This window comes from Carassius carassius, chromosome 18, assembly GCF_963082965.1.
Source record: "Carassius carassius chromosome 18, fCarCar2.1, whole genome shotgun sequence".
Lineage (NCBI taxonomy): Eukaryota > Metazoa > Chordata > Actinopteri > Cypriniformes > Cyprinidae > Carassius > Carassius carassius.
Window position 1 is genome coordinate 24,160,213 of NC_081772.1, and position 24,943 is coordinate 24,185,155.

At 38.0% G+C, this 24,943-nt stretch overlaps 1 protein-coding gene across 1 annotated transcript in view; it reads right to left on the bottom strand.

Moving 5' to 3' along the window:
- Positions 1-1,545: 1,545 nt before the first annotated feature.
- The window catches only part of gnpat (glyceronephosphate O-acyltransferase), a 30,041-nt gene continuing 6,643 nt past the window's right edge, over positions 1,546-24,943 (bottom strand). Inside the window, exons 6-16 of the mRNA XM_059499071.1 lie at positions 21,453-21,528; positions 20,806-20,957; positions 19,422-19,552; positions 16,906-17,129; positions 8,229-8,480; positions 8,072-8,151; positions 7,850-7,990; positions 3,865-3,964; positions 3,551-3,644; positions 3,409-3,470; positions 1,546-2,185 (exon numbers count right to left, since the gene is read on the bottom strand). Coding sequence (XP_059355054.1) covers positions 2,142-2,185; positions 3,409-3,470; positions 3,551-3,644; positions 3,865-3,964; positions 7,850-7,990; positions 8,072-8,151; positions 8,229-8,480; positions 16,906-17,129; positions 19,422-19,552; positions 20,806-20,957; positions 21,453-21,528 — 1,356 coding nt within the window. The 3' untranslated portion in view covers positions 1,546-2,141. The remainder of the gene's footprint in view (positions 2,186-3,408; positions 3,471-3,550; positions 3,645-3,864; positions 3,965-7,849; positions 7,991-8,071; positions 8,152-8,228; positions 8,481-16,905; positions 17,130-19,421; positions 19,553-20,805; positions 20,958-21,452; positions 21,529-24,943) is intronic.

The following is a 24,943-nucleotide window of genomic DNA, read 5'->3' on the forward strand; positions in this document are numbered from 1 at the left end:
AAAATACTATACAAAATAATTAATCAGAATACTGACTCCTGCTCACTCACGCCAAAGAACTCCCCGCTCAAGCTCGCCATCTCTGCAAGATTAACGATGGTAGTTTGCACACACAGCTACTAGAAGATGTACATCTGTCAGACAGGTTGCTGACGTCATCAAGCTTAGTTTGAGTCTGCGCGTCAGAAACGGAAGTGCTAAAAATCGCTAAAAATGGGCTTCACTTGTCTCAATTGAGTTCCAGTGGGGTCGCTGTGTCCATTTCTTTTACTGTCTATGGCTGCTCCCCTGCAGAGACTGCAGTAGAGCTTAGATTCTCTGCCAGAGCCCGCGGGCCGGGCCGATATTTCCCGCCACCGTCCTCGGGCCGGGCCAGGTCGGGACCTTTATAAAGCACGTCACGTGTCATGCGCAGCGTCTCGTCCACTCGCAGTCTCGCATGCGTGACGCATCACACCTGCTGTTCGTGCTGTACTATTCAGTAGCTTAAGTGCAACATGGAGCTTGAAGAAGCAAAGAAAAAAATTAAAACAGGAGAATTAACTTTGAGCAAGTTTAGAGGAAAATCGGAGGTATGGAAACTTTTTAAACTAGTCGTGGGGAGTGACAACATATGTGTTGGCTTTGTCTCGAGCATTAAATGCGGCACGCATATATATATATATATATATATATATATATATATATATATATATATATATATATATATATATATATATATATAACTGCGCAGCTCCCCCGTAGCCTAAATGATAGCACAGCAGCACCTGCGGTAAAAGAAAAAAATCTGACGCCGCCCCTGGTTATAACGGCCCACATATTAAAAATGGTCGGATTTAAATCGGGCTCGGGCTCATAATTACACTGAACATGTCGGGCCGGGCCAGGCTCGGACACAATGTGCTTGAGCTCGGGTAGGGTCGGCCTTGATTTGTTGGGCCCGATCTAAGCTCTATACTGCAGGAGATATCTATTGAGAATACTATGTTCGTTGATGCATCCCAACACAACACTTTTAATGGCTCTTTGGTGCTGATAGTGTACCTCCAGCAGCTACAGCAAGAGAACAGTAATGGTGGACCCCAGCTTCTCACTCAGGGCTATGTATATGATAATAGGGCATACAGCGTCACAAATGGGCGGGGCTTTCACTGACTCTGTCGTCATAGTATGTGAGAAACCTGGAACTGCTAGTGTGGAGAGACTGTTTATAAATTATTACTATTATAAAACAATGAGTGGGTGGATTTTTACCATTATAGGCTGTTTTTTTCTCACACTGTGGCCACACAACTGAGTGATTTTTGCATTCTATGGCACCTTTAAAAACATCTTAATGATATCTTTTTTTATTACAAACATGCAGATTTTAGATTTAAGACATTAACTGATGGACTGGAGTGGTGTGGATTACTTGTGGATTATTGTAATGTCTTTTTTATCAGCTGTTTGGACTCTCATTCTGACGGCACCCATTCACTGCAGCGCATCCAGTGGTGTGAGCAATTGATGTAAGGCTACTTTTCCAAATTAACAGCAATTTTTTTTCTTTTATCTATGTTTCTTTTATAAGAGCAGATAAAAATGGAGTCAACACACTTTCGAGTGACCTATTTTTGTAACATGTTCCCTAAAACGCAACAGACAGCCATATCTAGTGAGCAAAAAAAAATCAGACAAGTCATGAAAAAAAGATAACAGGCCCAACACAAATCCAGTGAAAACAAACCGTAACCGTTTTTCAAATCAAAGCCAGGGCTCTTTAGTGCAGACACAGATTGAAAAAAAAAAACACAAATGGTGCTAACAAGGACGTTCAAATATGAAAACAAAACATCTTCATATACTTGGCAACTTCAGAGCAGTTTAAACCTCGTCTGATAAAGACAGTGAAGATCGAAGGCTGATTACAGACACGCTTGTCAAGCTTGTCGGAGAGGGAGAGAGATAAAAAGAGTGTTTCTAGTGTAACGTGGGTGTCCCAGATGGCAAACCCGTGACGTCCCTTTAAAGATCGATGACAGGTAACTCTTGTAGTCAGCGAAGCCATTGCCACCTTGCAAAATTTGGCATTATGTTAATGAAGGCAGTTTAGTCTGGTTTGGCCCTCTGGAGACTCCACGTGTGCATATACAGTATAACTACAGTCGAGCGAGGATGGGCTTCTGGGTAGGAATTTTACCTCCTGTGTGACAGAGGAAAAGAAAAGTAAACAAGTGTAGCTGTAAAATAGAACGAAGATGCAGGAGGTCATAGCAGTATAGCACAGTGAGACAAGAACTGGGTCACAAGAGAATTATGTCAGAGGACACGTACAACTTTATTTTTTAAGAAGCAAATTAATTTTATTTAAAAGCAAGCAATCGGGGCCAAAAAAAGTCTGCAGAATATCTATAGTTCACTATACTGTATGGTGTAATTTAAATGTAAATATGTGTGTGCATTGACTGGTTTACATTTTACCTATTACATATTTAGATGATGATGTTGTTGTTGCATTCACTCAATAAAAACAATACAGTAATTGCAAACAACTAAATAAAATTCTAACTACAATGTAAATATACACAGCAACTTTTATAAAATTCTTTAATAGTGCACGTAAAATATGTTTTTGAGGCCATCTTATAAAACAAGACCTTCAAAGTTTACCTGATAAATATTGATTTTCATCAAAATGTGAAAAAAAAAAATTGTATGGTTCTTACTTAATATTTTAAATCATCTTTTATTTCTGGCCACATATCTGCGGTTATCTAAACATAAGGTTACTGTAGTTATTAAACATGAACACATTAATCACATGAGGAATTTTGTGTCAATTATAAAACTATTTGCATTCTTAAATATAAATTGGTAGTCTTTTGCATGTCATTTTAGTTACAAAAATATGTTTTATTTATACAGTCTAATGCTCTGTAAATGCTCTGTGTACTTTTGCAAAATTCAGAAATTAAATCAGTGTAAATCTAACATTATAGTATGTGATGTGACATCTTAGTAGTATTTATATTTTTATATTGTCAGCTTTAATTTTTTATACTTTTTTCTATTTTTATCTGCTTTTGTCTTTTTATTGTTTTTTATTTTTCTACTTGTGTTTAGCTTATATATATGTGTGTGTGTGTGTGTGTGTGTGTGTGTGTGTGTGTGTGTGTGTGTGTGTGTGTGTGTGTGTGCATATATATGTATAATAAAAAAAAATTAAGTTTTATCAATTATCAATTTATCAATTTTATAAGTTTTTCATCCAAACATTCTAATGTTTAAAATATGTATTTCTTACAGTTAAAGGTACAATAAAATTATATATGCCAGATATAATTAGACTTGTACCTTAGATTGCTATTTCAAACATTGCTATACTTGAACACCAGCTATTCTGATGAGATATGACATCACTCTTACCCAGCGTGTCCTCCAATGAGTTCACTGCAATCTTGTTTACCTTCAGTGTCTCCAGATCTCCTCTGTGAGAGAGAGTTTACGTCAGTTAAACAACCATAACCTTTCAAACGCCCATAGCACATCTAATGAAACACAGACTTACACTTTGACCTTCCTCACGGCTTTGAGTCTCAGAAAAGCTGCTAGAGCGTTCTTCTGCAGGTCGGAGGATAAAGCTTCATAACACTTCAGACGGCCTGACGCCATGATGACAAACACACAGAGAAAACAGAAGACTGACATTTTAAACTGAAGCAAAATCAGTTGTTGACAATTGCAACACCTCTACCGGATCTGATCACAAGCGGACACAGCGCAGGACATGCATAATTGGATCAGTTGAGACGGATGTCAATACCAGGTGTAAACAGGACCTGGTGTGTAAACAATTAAACTTCCACTGCCATCCTGTATTACCTGCTAATATGAGTTTCAGTGCAAAACTCCTCACAGCAGGAATAAACTCCCTCTCCGTCAGGTTCTCATTAGTCTCCTCACACAGATAGCGGCACACCACCTGCACAAACACACACACTAACTTAATATGACCTTTAATAGCAGGTATTTAAACCTAAGAACATTTCCTATGTGAAAACAATTAATAAATAAGCAGTTTTATACAGCGCCTACTACTTAAAGGGATAGTTCACCTAAAAATGACAATTTGCTGTTAATCTACCATCAGGCCATCTAGTGTGCAGGTGTCTCTTTTTTGAAAAGTAGAACAGAAAAGAGAAGATTTTTAGCTGAAACAACGATCCTTGGTGGTTCATAAAATGCAAGCCAGTGGCTACCATCACTCTGAGAGTCAAAAAAGCATGTCAGGCAAGAAGGAATGAATACCTGTGGTTCTTGGGGACATATTGAGATCTAGATCTTATGAAGTGAAACGATCAGTCTGTGCAAGAAACTGAACACTACTGCTTGTAATCCAGAGCCTCAGGCAAACGGCAAAATCTGATTCTTTTCCGTGAACTGGTTCAAATAATCACAATGACGTAACAAATATGCAATTATATTTTTAGAGCATCCAATAACAATGTGAAACACATTGTCTTATGCACATAATGCCTTCATCAGCTAACCTTTTTATATACACAAATAGACACATTAAAAACATTGATTTGGCCCATTGATTCAAGCGGCTCATCTGTCTTCAGTCCGAGTCAGAACTGTTTCCTCAGTTCAGTGAGTGCTGGAGGAACTTGAGCGCTGAACGAGTTGGCAAAAACTAGCACCACAGAATCATATATGCTGATATTTTGGCTCATTTAGAGTCAACAGAGTAACAGTCGGAAACGTAGTTTTGATTGAGTAACTTGTAGATCTGTGCTGCTCGAGCAGAGGATTACAGGAATAATGTCCAGTTTCATCCACAGAATGATCATCTTGCTTCATAAGACCTCAATATAGCCTATCATCAGGAGACACGGGTGTTGATTTTGTCTTGCCTGAGGCCATCCTTAAAAATATTCTTGTTTGCCGTAACCCGACCGACCCTGTCAATTTAGGACCGACTAAATAAAAAAAAAATAGACTTGCCGATTGTAAATATGCGTTAAGACCGACCAATTTTTTTTTACTATTCAAACAACTAATAAAAAAGCAATAAAATAATATTTATTATATTTAAGTAAGTATTGTAAATATATAAATTTCCTAGGCCTACATACAAACGAAGGCTATCTTCCTTAATTAAAAAAAAACCTGTGACTTCATCTATGTTTACACTATTGGTTAATGGATGTCACACTGCCTGTGCGTTGCTTCGTCTCATTCACTGTCAGAGTCAACGGTTCGCGCTTGGTAATGATGGCTGCGGCTGCAGTAAACAAAATGTTCGCGGTCACTGTTTAAAGTCATACGGGTTCGGGCATCATAATACATCTAAAAAATGCATTAAAACAGCTCGACACCGCTTTAACTTGGCACGAAGTTCTGGAAAAACTGTACCCAGATATTTTCCCATCCCTTCTCCCATCTAGTCTAAAACCGTGTCCGTGTCGACTGTCACTTTATGTTCGAAAATCTATTGCACGAATCAATCAACACAAGTTTCGAAAACGAAAATAGGAAATAGATTTAAACGACCTTCTCTCGGAGCGCGTCCAGGTTTTTTTTATTTTTTTGGAGTGCGTCCAGTTTTGTTTTTTTTTGGAACACGCATCACACAGCAACTGCAGCTTCGGACACACACGCATAACAGCAAATAATACTTCTGCACAATGTTTCTCTTATTACAACAGAAATGTGAATTCTGCAGTCTCATGCATACAGATACAGACAGTCTCATGCATACAGATACAGATTTGGGCTAGAATCGCCTAGGGCTGTCAAAATAGCTGAAAAACTAAATTCTAATTGTATTCAAATTTAAAATGCATAATTTCAGTTAGGGTGAAGAAAAGCTTTTTGCTTCTCTTCTGAGGCCTCAAGATAGCGCATTGAGCAAAACATTACTACACGTTTATTCAAAGCATTAGAATATTTGACTGTGAAAAAACATAATATTTAAAATAATTTTTATGAACCAATTATTATTAATTAAGTTGCTTAAAGAACTATAAACAAAACAGCGTCATGTATGCATGCATTGTTAAATAAAAAGGGCGGAAAACCAGTCACGCAGAATAATTTTTTTTTTTCATTTAAAAACATGAGATGCAGTGGGATGGGGAACAAAAACCCAACATAGTCTCGAGATATTTTTAGAAAATTAAACTAAATACATTCATTTTATATGTCTTTCTAAACATGCGGCTCTCTTGTGCGAGACGCAAGTCCAACGGTGTCCCTCTAGAAAATGCGCGTAATATGCATTCTGTGTGAACGGCTTGGTTTCAGTTTTGATGTAAACAAGATCTTCTCCACATTGATGTTTTTTTTTTTTTTTGTACTGGCTTCAACTGGATAGGCTAACATAACCTTATAATGCAATGCTACATACATCGTCATCGCATCTCGTGCATCACTGATAAAGATCAAGTATACTTCGGTCGTCCGCAAACTGTCTGCATTATGTCCTTTTCGTCATCCGCGTGTGGGCATTTTTTGAGACCGCGCAGACGGTGCGCGTACACGAGGTGAAAGATGAGACAGCAGCTACTGCGTGTCGAGCTCGTCCGCCTTTGAAAGTTGTGTAGACACGGCTGTGCGCCCGGCGAGATGGAATGGAACACGGACTGTGAAGTACCGGCCTCATAAGGCAGCTTCCTTATATTACCTATATTTGGTGTTATTTGCCGTATAAAACTTATTTAGACATGCAAAATCGATTTTACAATCGATTCAATGAACACTTGTCACTCAAATCAAACAGGATTTTTTTTAAACATGTTTTTGACAAACATTTTAATTTGTTTGTGATCTATATAGCCTGCATCAAAATGAGGTTTGACCCAGTCAGTGACGTCACGATATGCTAATTTGTTTAAATTCATACCTATGTCATCACCATCACCAAAATTTTCCTTTTTTTTTTTTACATTGAAACTTGAAAAAAAAAATATAGACCACCCTACAGACCCTTTAAAAAAAAAAATACTGTTACTGCAAACCAAAATATTTTTAAGGATGGCCTGATATGCTTTTTTTGACTCTCAAAGTGACGGTAGCTGTTGACTTGCATTTAATGACTCACCAAGAATCATGATTACAGTTAAAAATCTTCTTTACTGTTCTACTGAAGAACAAAATAGTCATCTACATCTTGGATGGCCTGAGGGTGAGTAAATTAACAGCAAGTTTTCATTTTGGATGAACTGTACCTTTAAAGGCGCATTGTCATTGTTTGTCTGGAGCTGGTGTGTGCTGTTAGTCGTTGCCTGTGTTGCATAGCAAGTTCATGAATTTGGGAATTTGTGCTGTGGAGCAATGAAGAGAGGGGTGTGTTTCTTTTGAGTAGATGTGTGTGTTAGTTTGGTTATCGATTTCAAATATCATCTGTTTTTCAGAAATCACTTAGTACACGTTTAACTATTCCAAAAATTAACTTTTAAAAAGTGGCATGCTAAAATCACAAGATTGGGCTCAGTAAGATTTTTTATTGGTTTTGAAACAAGTCTCTTATGCTCACCAAGGCCAATTTATTTAATCAAAAACACAATATAAATAGTAATATTGTGATACTATTACAGTAAAAGAATATTTAAATATATTTTACTTTAAATATATATTTCATATCTTTTTGTCAATTATTCTTAACAAAGCTACATTTCAGCATCATTACTTAAATCCTCATTGCACATGACCCTTCAGAAATCATTCTAACATGCTGATTTGCTCAAGAAGCATTTCATTGCATTATTATCAATGTTGAAAACAACTGAAGAAGAAAAAAATCATACTGACTCCAAACTTTTGAGCAGCAGTATACATTTGCACATTTTGTATGAGATGTCACCTGGTATCCCTGCAGGAATGGGTCCAGAACCCAAGACAGGAAAGCGAGGGTGCTGTGACCGCTCGCTGACATCACAATCTCATGCTCCAGTACCTGCAACACTCCACGCTTCATGAGCAAATAACATGCTTCTTCAAAGTCCTACAAAAACACACACAATAACATGTCAAGAAAAGTCATTTGACAAGATTTTTGGGAATGTGTTTGTGAATAAGGTCTAACCTGAACTGAGTCCCCAGGGCAAAGAATAAATTCATTGGAGAACATGTTTCTCAGAAAGTTGAAACTGTTGTATACGTCATCTAGAACACAAACGACTTTTTGATTGATAAAATCTACTAATCCAGAGTAACATTTATAAAACCTAATTCTCTCACACCTTTTCTGTTGGAGTTGGCACTTTGCATGGCCACTGCTAACAGAGCAGGTCTCAGAAACACATGTAGGATCTGGTTCCTGTAGGAGGCGCAGGAAAGCACAACTACCGCTCGGTGAAACACGTCTTCCTCTGGTGTGGTCTCGACCTGTGGCGCATCCGTGACGCTCAGCTGAACGTGGCCTGCAGACACACTCAACAGGTGTCTGTGCAGAGCTAAACTACAGCTGATGACTTCACTGCAGGCTTCATCATCTAGAGAGAGAGAGAAAGATCAAGTTATTTGGGATTGTTCAAATTAAGGTCAAGTAAGCTTGTTTATGACACAATAACTATTCATTTATACAACAACTAATGTTAAAAAAATGTATTTGTGTATGAAGAAATTAGCATGAATCTAGACTGATAAATGGTATAAATGTACACTAACATTTAAAAGTTTGGGGTCAGTAAGTATTTTTATTTTATTTTTAGAAATGACCTATATTCAGAAAGGAATAACAGCATACAAAGCATTTATAGTTCAATAAATGCGGTTGTATTTTTTTTTTTTTTTTTACTTTAATCTTCAAAGATTCCTGAAAAAAAGTATCATGATTCTCAAAATATTAAGCAGCACAACTGTTTACAACATTGGTATTAAGAAAAAAAAAGTTTAAGCATCAAATCAGCATTTCTGAAGGATCATGTGACACTTTAAACGATGCTCAATTGGTACTAAGGGGCCCAAAGTGTGCCAAGAAAATATCCCACACACCATTAAACCACCACCACCAGCCTGAGCCGTCGAGACAAGGCTGACTCTGACCCTACCATATGAATGTTGCTGTAGAAATTCTCATCAGAGACTCATCCGACCAGGCAATTCAGGTTTTTTCCAATCTTCTATTGTCCGAGTTTGGTGAGCCTGTGCAATTTGTAGCCTCCGTTTCCTGTTCTTACTGTGCGTCCACCAGAGGTGGAAAGAGTACAAAAATATTCTACTCAGGTAAAAGTACCATGACATTAATGAAATTTTATTTAAGTACAAGTATAAGTACCAGTCTAAAAATCTACTCAAGTAAAAATAAAAAGTAGCTCATTTAAAATTTACTCAAAGTAAAAATTACTTAGTTACATTTTAACAGTGGGAGGGAGACAAAAATGGGACAGGGTGTCGAAATCAGTTCCTGGAGTGCCACAGTCCTGCACAGTTTAGATTAGGGCTGCTCCGATCACGATCGGCCGGTCGTTAATGCGCATCTCTTCAGTAAAGCCGGTTCTCTAATCAGCGGTAAATTCCATCAGGTGCGTGATTTCACATAGAGCAGCTGTTACTACACAGAACCAATTCAATTGTTAACTGAGAAGATGCGCAAATAAACACTGACAATGAAGTGGATTTGCGCATCTTCTCAGTTAACAATGACTTCATGTAGTAACAGCTGCTCTATGTGAAATCACGCATCTGAGGGAATTTACCGCTGATTACAGAACCGGCTTTACTGACGAGATGCGCATAACGATCGGCCGATCGTGATTTTGTAAATTTTCAATTTTGTGATCATTCTAAATGTAAATTATTACAAATTATTACTATTATCTCAGACGATATATTGCACACTCCGCACCACTGTCTTTTTGGCTAATTTGTGCAAAACCTCTTGCTAAAAAGTCAAAGCTTCATTTTAACCACCAATACAGCGATGCAATTATTTAGCTAACCTCTACATGTTTGCTAAAGGTTGATGTCTTTTCAAGATTTTATAAGCTGCTAGTTTGGTCTCCCTAGGTAAGCACAGCTTACACTGCATAATAAAGCATAAATATGGCCAGGGGTTCACTTCATTTCAACTTCAGAATATGACGGGTTTCGTTTTCAGTGGTGTCTTGCACCACTAACGCCTGTTTTGTCAGTCTGCACCTTTCTTGTGATTTTAGCGTCAGTTTGCCCTCCTGCCATTAATTACTGCAGTAGTTTCCAGGCAGCGATTTTTTTTTTTTACTCAGTAATTAATGCGTTTTAAAATGTAACAAAGTACAATACTTCAAAATAAATATATTTAAGTAAAAGTAAAATTACAGATTTTTAAAAATTACTTTAAAAAGTAGAAGTACACAAAAAAGCTGCTCAATTACAGTAACGCGAGTAAATGTAATTCGTTACTTTCCACTTCTGGCGTTCACACTGCTGCCGTCAAGAGCGTTAAAGTAGCCGGAAGTCATCCATTTTCAATGTGAGCCAGCTTCAAGCAGTGGTGAGCAGCGACGTGGTGTTAGGTTAACTTTATGGTACTGAGCTATGACACGGTTCGGCAGCAACAAAACGGAATGTAGAAGTACAAAGCTTGAGAGGATTCCAGAGAACGCAGCCCTGTAAACTTTGGTACCGGACTTTCTAACTGGAAGACCTCAGTCAGTCCATGTCAACCACAACACCTCAAGCACTACCACACTGAGCACAGGTGCCCCACAAGGCTGTGTGCTCAGCCCACTGCTCTTCACGCTGCTGACTCATGACTGCACTGCCAAGTTCAGCTCCAACCACATCATCAAGTTTTCAGATGACACGAGTATGGTAGGTCAAATCAGCAACAATGATGAAATGCACTACAGAGAGGAAGTGGCAAAGCTGGCTGAATGGTGTGGCACTAACAACCTGTCCCTCAATGTGGAGAAGACTAAGAAGGTTTTGATGGACTTCAGGAGAAACTTTGTTGACTACCCCACATTGACCATCAACAGCTCGACTGTGGAGAGAGCAGCACTAAATTCTTAGAGGTGCACATCAGAGAGGATCTCACCTGGACCACCAAAACCAAGTCACTCTACAAGAACGCACAACAGCACCTACACTTTCTCCACCGGCTGAAAAGAGCAAGTCTACGTCCACCCATCCTTACAACATTCTGCAGAGGAACCATAGGAAGCGTGCTGACCAGCTGCATCACTGTCTGGTACAGAAGTATAGGTAAACATTTATATATAGTATATTCATATTCAAAATCTGTCAGTAGGTTAGTTGTGTATAGGTACAGTGTTTATATGTAGCATTTGTTTGGTTTGTATTTTTTTAGTTTATGTATAGGTAATCATCGGTCCGGGCGTTTTAAACAGCTTTCCTACCATGTTCATTGCTCCCTACTCTCTGAGCAGGGGTTTACTTCACTTCGGAACATGGACTGGAATTGAGAACCACTGGTCTGTGTGCATAAATTTGTTTAGGGGGCGTGGCTTTGGACGGTGATTGCGGGACATTCACTATCAGGCTAATGTTAGATCTCCTATTGCACCTTTAAGTAATGTTTATACCCGATTATAATTTTCAATGCAGGACTTTTGAAAGTAATATGATATACATCCAAGTATGGTAACCCATACTTGGAATTTGTGCTCTGCATTTAACCCATCCAAAGTGCACACATACAGCAGTGGCATACACACATACACAGCGTGAACACACACCCTGAGCAATGGGCAGCCATTTATGCTGTGGTGTCCAGGGAGCAGTTGAGGGTTCGGTGCCTTGCACAAGGGCACCTCAGTCATGGTATTGAGGGTGGAGAAATCGCTGTACATTCACTCTCCCAACTTACAATTTCTGCCTGCCCGAGACTCGAACTCACAATCTTTGGATTACGAGTCTTAATCTCTAACCATTAGGCCACGACTTCTTGTGTAATGCTGTCTCAGGCAGTGCTCCCCTCGCCTTAGAGGGTTGTATTTGAGATTGTCTCTCCCGTTCGGCACCAATGGGTATCTGTGAATAGATGCTTGGAAAGCTTTAAGTATGTACACTAAGCTCGGTGTACTTTCTTTTGTGCACTTTCTAAAATCCACATAAGTGGTAAGCGTGCACACTGAGTAATTGGTGCACTTTATAAAAATCCACATAAGTGGTAAGTGCACACTTTATGAAATCCTGTATTTTAAGGGTTACTTGATTAGCTTCATTCCCTTTCTCTGAGTTGGTTAGACCCTGGTACCTGGGGCTTCACCCAACCAGCGTGTCTATTAACACATTTTGAAGCATCGCTACCCTCAGCATTGAGGGTTATTGTGAGCATGGTGCTTCCTGTCAAGCGCTCGAGTTCTCTTCCCTTCTGAGAAGTTGGATTCCTTGCTCGGTGGGCTGTTCTCGTGGTAGTATTAGCAGTGCTTGAGAGCACACTACTCCCTTGTTGAATTTGGAGTTCTACTCTTAGGTGAGAGTTGAGTACTCCATTTTCCCAGAGCAGCGCTAGAGAGCTGGGTGTTTGACCCCTCAGCTAGATATTTACTGCTAGCAACTCCGGCATTTATACAATAGATTGAGTTGGTGACTCTCGAACATATTGGTTTTGGTATGCACCATTCCACCCATGAGCTGCTCTTTCAGAGTGCCACAAGAGCCCCTTAGAACAGTCTCCTAAAATCCATAATATGGTAAGTGTGCACGTGAAGTCTTTGGGCACTTTCGAAAATCCACACTGTGGTAAGTTTGCACGCTAGTACCCTATGTATCCTCGGGGTACCTATTTAAACAGGGTGTTGCTACTAGTGATCTGTTAAGACAGTTCCTTCAGCGAGCTTATGCCAGAGCAAGCGGTAGTGTGACAGGCCAAGACTTAGTATGATGATAGGCTCTTGGTAGTATCCCTTTAAAAAGAATCTATTCTTGATTCCAAGCCTTGAGCTCTACCCCGAGCCCAGGAGTCTGGCCCTAACAGGTAAGTTTGGGTATGTAGCCTAGGCCTTTGGCTGTGAAGGATAATGTCACAGAAAGCTGTCTAACATCCCAGGGGCAACTCCCATGAAAACGGTAGAGTTGGTACTTAGTGCTCACCATGTTTCTGGTCTGCACTCCCCCCAGCATGGTGGCGTGAGTATACCAATCCCCATAACAACCACTAGAGGACGCAGTTCAAAGTTACCTTGAAAGGGAACATCTCAGGTTACTTATGTAACCATGGTTCCCCATAGTAGGGAATGAAAAAAAATAAAGTGTAAGTCGTGACATTTGCCAAGTATAGTAACCCATACTTGGAACTGGTGCTTTGCATTTAACCCATCCAAGTGCACACACACAGCAGTGAGAAGTGAACACACCGTGAACACCCGGAGCAGTGGGCAGCTATATCCAGCGCCCAGAGAGCAATTGGGGGTTCAATGCCTTGCTCAAGGGCACTTCAGCTATGGGTATTGATGGTGGAAGAGAGCGCCATTCATTCACTCCCCCTCACCTACAACTTCTGCCAGCAGCGAGATCTGAAACTGTGACCTTTGGGTTACAAGTCCAACCATTAGGCCACAGCTGCCCCACAAGCTAGACACTGCATCCTCTAGCTTCCCGCCATGCTTTAGACTCTAGCTTCAGAAGAAGAAGTGGATGGCATGTTCTCATGGCACCTATTTATACTGTAGTTGCACCGGTAGAGATGTCATGGACTGTCGCTGGCATGTTGTTGGTGTTTTTCAATGTATGCTTCAGACATGGGTCACAATGAGGCATTCCCCTATAGAGGATGCAGTGTCTTGTTCCCTACTTAAGGAACCATGGTTACATAAGTAACCGGAAACGTTTTTAAAATACTCAGACCAGCCCGTCTGGCACCAACAGCCATTCCACATTCAAAGTCACTTCAATCCCCTTTCTTCCCCATTCTGATGCTCGATTTGAACTTCAGCAAGTCGTCTTCACCACATCTAAATCCCTAAAGAGCATTGAGTTGCTGCCATGTGATTGGCTGATTAGCAATTTGTATTACCAAGCATATATAAAAAAAAATATCGCCGTTAATCTATTCTCAAAGTCGGGTTGAGAGCTGGGTCTATATTAGGCGAGCTATGATGACTTTCACCTTGATATTTTAGCGTGGATGTATACCTAACCGAACTGCACTGTAGGGGGCGAGAATGAGTCTTTGAACATGTGTGTATCATAGACAGTAAAAGAAATGGACACAGCGACCCCATTGGATTCAACGGAGGCAAGTGAAGTCCATTAGAAGCACGCACTTCCTGGGGGTCGGGCGTACTGCGCAGACTCAAACTGAGCTTGATGACGTAGATGTCACGTGAGCAACCTGTAAGTCTTCTAATCACTGTGCCAAGAGAAATCTGAATCACCCACCGAATCTTCCACAGAAGGCGAGCGTGAACAGGAGCAAATTTTGGTAAGTATTATAATTAATTATCTCCCTTGACTTTATGCCTCCACGTCCCCCCGATAGCCTCTAAGACAGTAAAAGATTGCCTGTGAGCTTCTCCTGTCCATACGGTAATTTCTCTACTGTGCGACAGAGAGTCGCTGGTTATGACGCAATCGTTAGCCTATTTTTACAAAAACTGCTACTACGGGACCATAACGTAAGATAAAAAGTAATGGAGCATTTTATACATTTTCGTGTTTCTTTAGAAATAATTAATGGACAAATGGAGTCTTCAAAAAATATGTAACCCTGCCCCCCTGGTGTGTATGACTACAGGGCTTGGGCGCCGTGTTGCATTCTGGGATGTGGCGGCCATGTTGATGGCCTCGCGAATGTAAACATACAGCAAGTTGAACGAGAAGAAGCAGAGTTGGGAGAAAGAAAAAAGATGTTAAAATCGCGGAAAGGTTGTGGGATTTATAAGGATACGCTAAATAGGAATGCCAGAGTATGTATGTGGACAAAATCGGCACTATTAACGGTTTGGATACATATGAAATTCCCAACAAAGAGTGGAGTACCGAAGACGACTTGCTGCCGCACTTTTGCATTACAGATATCCTCGGCTACATTGTTTGTTTTGTGAGCGCCTATACTTCAGAATAGTTCCGAAGCTACAAGTCATTGGAGTCTCATGTACAGTTCACAAATGGATGGGTTCAGGAGCTGCAGATCATAGAACCGGAAAACAGTATACAGTAATCCTGACAAAAGTAAGGTGCGCTCTACCTAACTGCTAGTTTAGTAACTGTTTGTGCTAACAACCATTCACCCATGGACTTTTAACTATGTGTTTCAAAAGTGTAGTTAGTAGCTGTCAACCCTCCCGTTTTTTTCCGGGGTTCTCATGTATTTGAGCTCTTTTCCAGCTGTCTTCCCGTTTTAGTATTTTCCTGTAAAATATCCCATTAGCCCCTCCATCAGACCTGTCAAGTCTCTGTGCTGTTATCCTGTTGCTACTCCTTGCCCTTCCAGCGAACAGATTTTTTCAAAGCATCGTTTTGCTTACTTGAAAGCAACCTTAGCGTGATGTTGGGCTTTTTAAGATAACAGCGTGGTTGTTGTGAGAGCACCATTTCAAGCCAATCTGTAAGCAAAGTCACATTAGACCTAGCTTCACAAATCACTTAACGTTAGTTAATGCAGCAGTTTTGTAGTACGGATTTCTGCTGTCAGCAGAGGGATAGCAACAGAAAAATGAATGTTGAAATTTCCCGTATTTTGGATGAGTAACCCGGAAGATTTCTCTTATTTTCAATGTTCAATGTTGACTTTTAAGTTATATAAATGAATATTCAGATGTTATGGTCTCCGTGGTCGCGCCTCCAAGCAGGAAAGCGGTGGAAAGTTAATCCATTCTCATTTTATTTTCCCCATGGCGAATTATATGTTGGGCTGTTACACTCCACAATACAGCAACGGTTTACCATGGTTGAAATAGATTTTTAATTAATCAAATTAAGACACACGGATGAGAGGGAGTATGTCTAAACACTGTGCAGTAGTCCAAGTAGCAGTAAAGGAGGCCATCAACATGGCGGCCACGCCAAGTAATGACGTCATGACGCCCAAGCCCTAGAAATTACCACATCAAACATGACGTGCTAACATGGATGCAGTTGAAGCCGCCGGGTTTGCTTAAGAGAATTATTTTTTAAGAAGCTTCCCAATGGAAACCATTTTGGAAACAGGAAACAGCCCCTGGTCTAATGCACCACCTGGCGTTAGAAACCCGTTCTAAAAGACTTACTTTTAGTCATTATTTTATTTGGGTATATTCTGAATGTATATTCACACATATTCTGAATGCCATGCCATTTTTATCTAGATTGATCTAGATTAATTCCAAGATTACAGTGAGATTAATCTAGATTAAAAAAATTATCTAGATTATGAATCTATTATATACATATATATTATATATATATATATATATATATATATATATATATATATATATATATATATATATATATATATATACACACACACAGTACACGCACATGTATACTGTATATATTCACACACAAGGTGGGTATAGAAAAGATGATTCTGTTTTATTTTTGTCTGACATGTTGTCGTTATATCTTTTACTTGGATGTTATAAGTTGCACTGAGTAAATACAGCTAGATAAAACAAAAAACATCTTCATTTCAGGCTGCAAAACAACAAAATGTGATTATTATAAAGGGGGTGATTCTTTTCTATTCGCAATGTGTGTATATTTATATATATATGCAAAGGTATGTATGAAACACTGCTTATATCTCATGGGCATTGTGTGGTTAGTACTGCAGCAAGACATCATGACAATCATGAGAAAAAAAAAATTCCAAAGTGAATCAGCTGTGTGCATGTCTTGTGATTTACAGCTCATCTGTAGAAACACTTGTTGCAGCAGCCTGTGCCTCACAAATCAGGCTTTGTTTCCTGGTAGACTGATTTAAACCTGTGCATCCTGACATTCTAACAGAGTGGTCAGTCTGAGGTTGAGACTGTGATCCCTTACCAGGCCAGTCCAAGAATGCTCCAAATGCCAGTGCCAGGTGTCTGAGCCAGTCTGTCTGTTCTGCGAGAGAAGAGAGGTCCAGGCCATCAGGGTTCTGTAGCAGCAGTGTGGCGATGAAAACCCAGGGCTTCAGAACCATGTTTTCCTCCTGTTTGCGCACCAGTCGGAACGCAGCGTCATTCAGAAACTCATGAGTGTCTGCACTGGGTTTCTGAGGAATATACCTGATAAAAACAACACTAGTCATTTATCTTTGTACAGCGTGCAATCCGCTTCACCTAAATATGGATTATATTTGAACACTGACTTTAGATAAAAAAAATCAGTAATACATTTGATATATATTACTATAAAGCATCGATATTGAATGTATAAACATATTGTACCATTAAAATGTTTTTACATACAGTACAGACCAAAAGTTTGGACACACCTTCTCATTCAAAGAGTTTTCTTTATTTTCATGACTATGAAAATTGTAGAGTCACACTGAAGGCATCAAGGGCTATTTGACCAAGAAGGAGAGTGATGGGGTGCTGCGCCAGATGACCTGGCCTCCACAGTCACCGGACCTGAACCCAATCGAGATGGTTTAGGGGTGAGCTGGACCGCAGACAGAAGGCAAAAGGGCCAACAAGTGCTAAGCATCTCTCGGGGAACTCCTTCAAGACTGTTGGAAGACCATTTCAGGTGACTACCTCTTGAAGCTCATCAAGAGAATGCCAAGAGTGTGCAAAGCAGTAATCAAAGCAAAAGGTGGCTACTTTGAAGAACCTAGAATATGACACATTTTCAGTTGTTTCACACTTTTTTGTTATGTATATAATTCCACATGTGTTAATTCTTAGTTTCGATGCCTTCAGTGTGAATCTACAATTTTCATAGTCATCATGAAAACTCTTTGAATGAGAAGGTGTGTCCAAACTTTTGGTCTGTACTGTATTTTTGAAAGAAGTATGCTCACCAAGACTGCATTTAATTGATGAAAGTTCTAGTAAAAAGCAACATTGTAATTACAATTTAAAATACTTTGTATTTAATATATATATATAAATACAAAAATACAGAAAAATATGTTATATTGTGATATATTAATTTTTTAATATATATTTTTTTTTAGGATCATTATCACATGATCCTTTAGAAATCATTCTAATATGATGATTCATTATCAAAGTTGGAAACAGTTCTGCTGCTTAATATTTTTTCAGAACATGTGATACTTTTTTAGGATACTTTGATGAATAAAAAAGAAGCTATGTTTTTAAAATATTAATATTTTGTAATAACAATATGCACTACTGGTCAGTAATTTGGGGTCAGTAATTTTTTTTTTCTTTTTTTTAATAAAATCTATACTTTTATTCAGCAAGGATGTGTTAAACTGATAAAAAGTGATAGTAAAGAAAATATATATATATATATTATATTATTAGAATTTTTTTTATTTTGAATAAATGCAGAATATTAGAATTATTTCTAAATGATCATGTGATAGACTGGATGTTACATGTGACACTGAAGGCTGGAGTAATGATGCTGAAAATTCAGCTTTGCATTACAGGAATAATTTTTTTTTTTTTTAAAGAATATTCAAATAGCAAAGTTTTATTTTAAGTTGTATTAATATTTCACAATATTACATTTTTTTCTGTATTTTTAATCAAATAAATGCAGGCTTGGTGAGCAGAAGAAACTTCTTCCAAAAACATTAAAAATAGTAATGTTTCCAAACTTTTGGTCTGTACTGTATATATATATATAGTAACACTTTAGAATAATGGCCCATTAGTTAATGTTAGATAACTACTTTAGTTAGCATGATCTAAGCAAGAACAATTCTTCTACAGCATTTATTAATCTTAATTGATGTTAATTTCAACATTTACTAATGCATTATTCAAATCAAACGTTGTGCTTGTTAACATTAGTTAATGCACTGTGAATAAGCATGAACTGTATTTTCATTAACTAACATTAACAAAGATGAATAATACAGTAATAAATGTTTTGTTCATTGTTTGTTCATGTAAATTAATGAATTAACTAACATTAACTAATGGACCATTATTCTAAAGTGTTACCACACACATACATCACATTCAGAAATCATTCTAATATGCTGATTTGCTACTCAAGAAACATTTCCTACAATTATCAATGTAAAAAAAATATATAATAAAAAAAAAAACATTTAAAAGCATTTATTAAAAAAAACATTTATTTAATATACACCACAGGTACAGTACATAATACAACTGTTTCTGAAAACAGATTTTTATTTTTAATAAGCATCATTTACTGTGACATTATTAAACAAGGATAAGAAAATTTTGCATGCTGTGGTGTAAAAGATTCATGCTATGTGTTGCTAGCATGCTGCTAGGTGAGGGAATCCATAGGAAAGCATTGTTTAGATTTTAACAGCTTGTTGTGACAAAAATTCATGCTTTATGTGACTAATGTAGGCCTTTAAAGCAAAACATTCTGAGAGTAGCTGATTGCTGGTGTCATACCTGGGCTTTAGGTTGTACTGAGAGCGGTTTATTTTCCCCTCTGCCAGACTGCGTACAGATACAGGATGACCAAAGTACACATACATACTGCCATAGTCCTCACTCAAGACCCGCCGGGCCTTCAACAGACCCTGAGAGGAAGAAAGAAAGCATAAACTTGAAATCAAAATTCCCTTGATCTTCTGACAGATGAGAAGTCACTGTATGATAAAAACAGCCCTGTAAGTTTCAGAACTCAAAACTTTCTCGTTAGACAATCTGCCAAAATGACACAAAAGGTTGTGGAATGTTACACCAAAGAGTATAGAAGCCCAAGAGGCGAAACCCTTTAGTGATAAGGGCGACAGTCTAAAGATGGCACTGCCGCCATTTTGGACTGAAAACTGCTGAAAGTCACTACAAGATGCGAGAGAGCAAGTGGGCGAAACACAAGCAGTGTGCTGCAATAAACTGCAGCAATTATCAATATTTTCTTCTCTAACACAATTGCTGCCAATGGTTTTGATCTCTATTGCTTATTTGATTTTGATCGATTACTATTTTCAGTTAAATGTGTGCACTCGATAAGTGAAAGAAATTACAGAATCCTCACAATAGTTTAGTCCTTGATACAATGTTTGCAAGTTTTCATATTTTTTTTTATAAATGTTACGAATGTGTACTGTTAATTTAATTTATTGTGCTTAAAATTATATGATTGTGTCCGCCTCTATTAAATCATTACCAAACATCACATCTGGTCAATGTGATTTAAATGTTTTCTTTCTCTTTGGAGTGTTACAAGCTCTTGGTGCATAATGAAGATCTTTAAAGTTGCAAAGACTAAAGTGTTAAATCTAAAGAGATATTCTTTATCAAATTTAAGACTCGTCCACACCCCACTAAAACCCCTCACTCTAACACGCATTTCTATGTCACTATGTTGGAAAAATTTGGAAAAATATTTCTCTTCATTGAAAAATCCTGAAAAAAGGAAACATGTTTTTTCACAAAAATATTAAGCAGCACAACGGTTTTCAAAACATTAGATACAGAACATTAGAAATTACTGATTTCAGAAGGATCATGTGACAGTGAAGAGTGAAGTAATGATGCTGAAAATTCAGTTTTGCATCATAGGAATAAATTACATTTTAAAATATATTCAAATAGAAAACTACTTTAAACTTAAATAATATTATTTCACAATATTAGTGCTTTTTACTGTATTTTAATCAAATATATGTAGCCTTGTCAGCATATGACTTCTCTCGTTTTGTTTGTTTTTTTGTTTTTTTTACAGGAAATGTAAACAGATAAAGAGAATATATCTTGCTGCACATATTTTGTTGTTATATGTCTGCTAAAAATAGTGATGTAATGCATATTAGAAGGCCATGCGTACTGAGGTTGATTCTTTGGGCTTCGGGATGCCGAGCAGCTCACGGGCGTACAGAGATTCTTCCAGAATTCTCTCATAGCTGATGCTGACAGGAACCAAGTTCAAATCAAACAGCTCTCCTTTAAAAAAAGGCTCCATCACAATATTCAACAACCCTGAGGGAGAAGATAAAGAGAGCGTGAGATAAGGCTGACACAAAAGGAACAGTGTTCAAAGAGGTGGACTGTGTTTTTTGTCTCATTCATCTAAATTTGCTTGTGTTGGGTTTGATTGATGAGCTGCCACCATTGGGCTTTCCAGGTTTAAAGTAGTCAATTTGAAACTGTGCCATAAATTAGCCAAGGGCTCTATATCATTCTATGACTACGATTCAGTGAAAATCCTGTGAAATTTCATTTAGCTGGCATCTTACTTCCTGTGTGCAAGCCATGCGGACCAAAAAAAAATTTCCTGTCACCTTGAATTTATTTGTGAAGCAATAAAAAGGCTGAAAAGTGGGGGAAAGCCTTGACGCTGCAGAATACATGGAGAAGTCAGCAAAGAGCTTTTATCAAAATGAAACATAGAAAAGTCAAACAGTCTATTTTTGAATTTGTTTAAAAAAATATTGCAAACATTTAGTCGATTTAGTAATAATTTAGCACAATTACCCGTCTTTGGTGTGAGAGATTTGCATGTCCTGCTTCTAGTTCCTTCCAAGAAGAACTCAATCGGGGCATATCCATTCTGAATAAATGACATATAACAGGTTCATAATTTTTCAACAATGTATATATTCTTGAACAGTCAAGAATGGAATCCTTCAGTCAGAGGCTTGTTCATTTCAATTTTGGTGTGAAAGGGCCTTTACATTTGCCAAAAATATAATTTTCTTATATTCAAAACAAACAAGATGCATTGGGATCAGCATTCATAGACATTTTGAACTACTGGGGTTAGACAGCACGTGTCAGGTCCTACACATTGTCGAAATTGTACTCTAGATTTAATACTGTCACATGGAATTGATGTTGATGGTGTTGAAATTATGCAGCCAAGCGATCACAGATCATTATCTAGTCTTGTGTAAACTTCATATAGCTAAAACGGTAAATTCTACTTCTTGTTACAAGTATGGAAGAACCATCACTTCTACAATAAAATACTGCTTTGTAAATAATCTTCCTGATTTATCTAAATTCCTTAGCATATCCAATAGTTCAGAAAAACTTGATGTAACACAAACTATGGACTCTCTCTTTTCTAGTATTTTAGATATGGTTGCTCCTTTACGCTTAATCAAGATTAAGGAAAATCGTCTGACACCATGGTATAATGAGCATACTCGCACCCTAAAGAGAGCAGCCCGGAAAATGGAACACAGCTGGAGGAAAACAAGACTAGAGGTATTTCGTATTGCTTGGCGGGAGAGTACACTATCCTACAGAAAAGCATTAAAAACTGCTAGATTCCGATTACTTTTCTTCTCTTTTAGAAGGAAACAAACATAAACCCAGATATTTATTCAATGCAGTGGCTAAATTAATTAAAAATAAAGCATTCAACAGGTGTTGACATTTCCCAACAGCACAGCAGTAGTGACTTTATGAACTAATTTACTTCCAAGTTCAATACTATTGGAGATAAAACTTTAACCATGCAGTCGTCAGCTACAGTATTGCATCAGACAGTGCACTATAGACCCCCTGAGGAACAGTTCCACTCATTCTCTACTATAGGAGAGGAAGAATTGTATAAACTTGTTAAATCATCTAAACCAATAACAATGATTGATAGACCCTAAACTATCTAAGCTCCTAAAAGCTTCCAAAAGTCATAGATCCTCTTCTTTGACTATTATTAATTTGTCATTGTCATTAGGACATGTCCCGAAAACCTTCAAATTGGCTGTTATTAAGCCTCTCATCAAAAAAACACAACTAGATCCCAAAGAACTAGTTAATTACAGACCAATGTCGAATCTTCCTTTTCTGTCCAAGATACTAGAAAAGGCATTATCCTCACAATTATATTCCTTCTTAGAGAAAAAAAAAGGTATCTGTGAGGATTTACAGTCAGCATTTAGACTGTATCATAGTACTGAGACTGCTCTCAATAGAGTTACAAATGACCTGCTCTTACCATCTGATCGTGGTTGTATCTCTCTTTTAGTTTTATTGGATCTTAGTGCTGCGTTCGACACTATTTACCACAACAGTCTCTTAAATAGACTAAAAAACCTTGTTGGCATTAATGGAAGTTCATTAGCATGGTTCAAATCGTCCTTATCTGACTGCCATCAATTCGTTGCAGTGAATGAAGAGGTATCACATCGAGTGCAGTATGGAGTACCTCAAGGCTTTCAAGGCTACTTCAAGGTTTTAGTAATAGGGCCGTTACTTTTCACCCTTTACACGTTACCCTTGGGAGATATCATCAAGAAGCACAGTGTTAACTTTCACTGTTATGCTGATGATACTCTATCTTTCTTTGTGGCCTGGAGATACATACCAATTTGAAAAATTAATGGAATGCATAGTCGAGATAAAAACCTGGATGAGGAGTAATTTCTTACTGCTAAATTCTGAAAATTCGTCATCAGTTAGGAACCTAAGTGTGCAACTTGTAGGCAATCTTGCCTTTGAAAGCCACATTTCTAGAAATTGTAAAACTGCATTTTTTCATCTCAAAGATATATCAAAATTATGACCTATGCTCCCAATGTCAAGTGCACAAACATTAATACATATATTCATAACCTCAAGGTTAGATTATTGTAATGCTTTATTGGGTGGTTGTTCTGCAAGCTTAATAAACAACCTACAGCTAGTCTTAGTGCAGCCACTAGAGTTCTTACTAGAACCAGGAAGTATGACCATATTAGCCCGGTTCTGTATTATTAGATAGGTAACACTGCACTTGCTACCTATCAAACATCGTAAAGATTTTTAAATCTTGCTTATTACTTATAAAGCCCTGAGTTTTTTAGCACCTCAGTATTTGAATGAGTTCTTATTGCACTATGGTCCTCCAAGTCTGCTGTCTGGCACGTCCACGTCTGGCAATTTGATAATACCTAGAATATCAAAATCAACTGCGGGCGGCAGATCCTTTTTCTATTTAGTGCCCAAACTCTGGAATAACCTACCTAACAGTTTTCGGGAGGCACACACAGCTCTTTAACCTGGCTTACACGACACACTAATACACTTCTAATATTCAAATCTGTTAAAGGATTTTTAGGCTGCATTAATTAGGATCCACAGTCAAGACCTTGTCTCCTAGACAGCCACTGCGACAAGAACAGATGAGTCCTCTGCACAATCTGACTTTGCTGCAGCCTGGAGTTGAACTGCTGGTTTCATCTGGTCAGAGGAGAACTGGTCCCCCGACTGAGCCTGGTTTCTCAAAGTCAAAGTCACCTTTATTTATATAGCGCTTTAAACAAAATACATTGCGTCAAAGCAACTGAACAACATTCATTAGGAAAACAGTGTCAATAATGCAAAATGATAGTTAAAGGCAGTTCATCATTGGATTCAGTTATGTCATCTCTGTTCAGTTAAATAGTGTCTGTGCATTTATTTGCAATCAAGTCAACGATATCGCTGTAGATGAAGTTTCTCCCAAGGTTTTTTTCTCCATTCTGTCACCGATGGAGTTTTGGTTCCTTGCCGCTGTTGCCTCTGGCTTGCTTAGTTGGGGTCACTTTGTTTCCAGCGATATCATTGATTGCATAGATACTATTTAAACTGAACTGAGCTGGATGATGACATCAGTGGATTCAATGATGAACTGCCTATTTGCATTATTGAAACAATATTTTCCTATTTCATGCTGTTCAGTTGCTTTGTCACAATCTGTATTGTTAAAAGCGCTATATAAATAAAGGTGACTTGACAAGATAGCACAGTACAGATTTGAAAAGTAAAAGAAAAGTAACGCAATGCATTGACCAAGTAACACAATTAGTTACTTTTTTAGGGGGTAACACAATATTGCAATGCAATACTTTTTAGTAGCATTTTTTTATAAGGAGCTTTCCCCAACACTGGTTTTGATCAAGGGTCCTTGCAACTACACATAAGATGTTTCCCCAGGGTTAAGAGCAGTTTGAATTTTATCTTATGTATTTTATCTATATATATGGGACAGTCCAGTT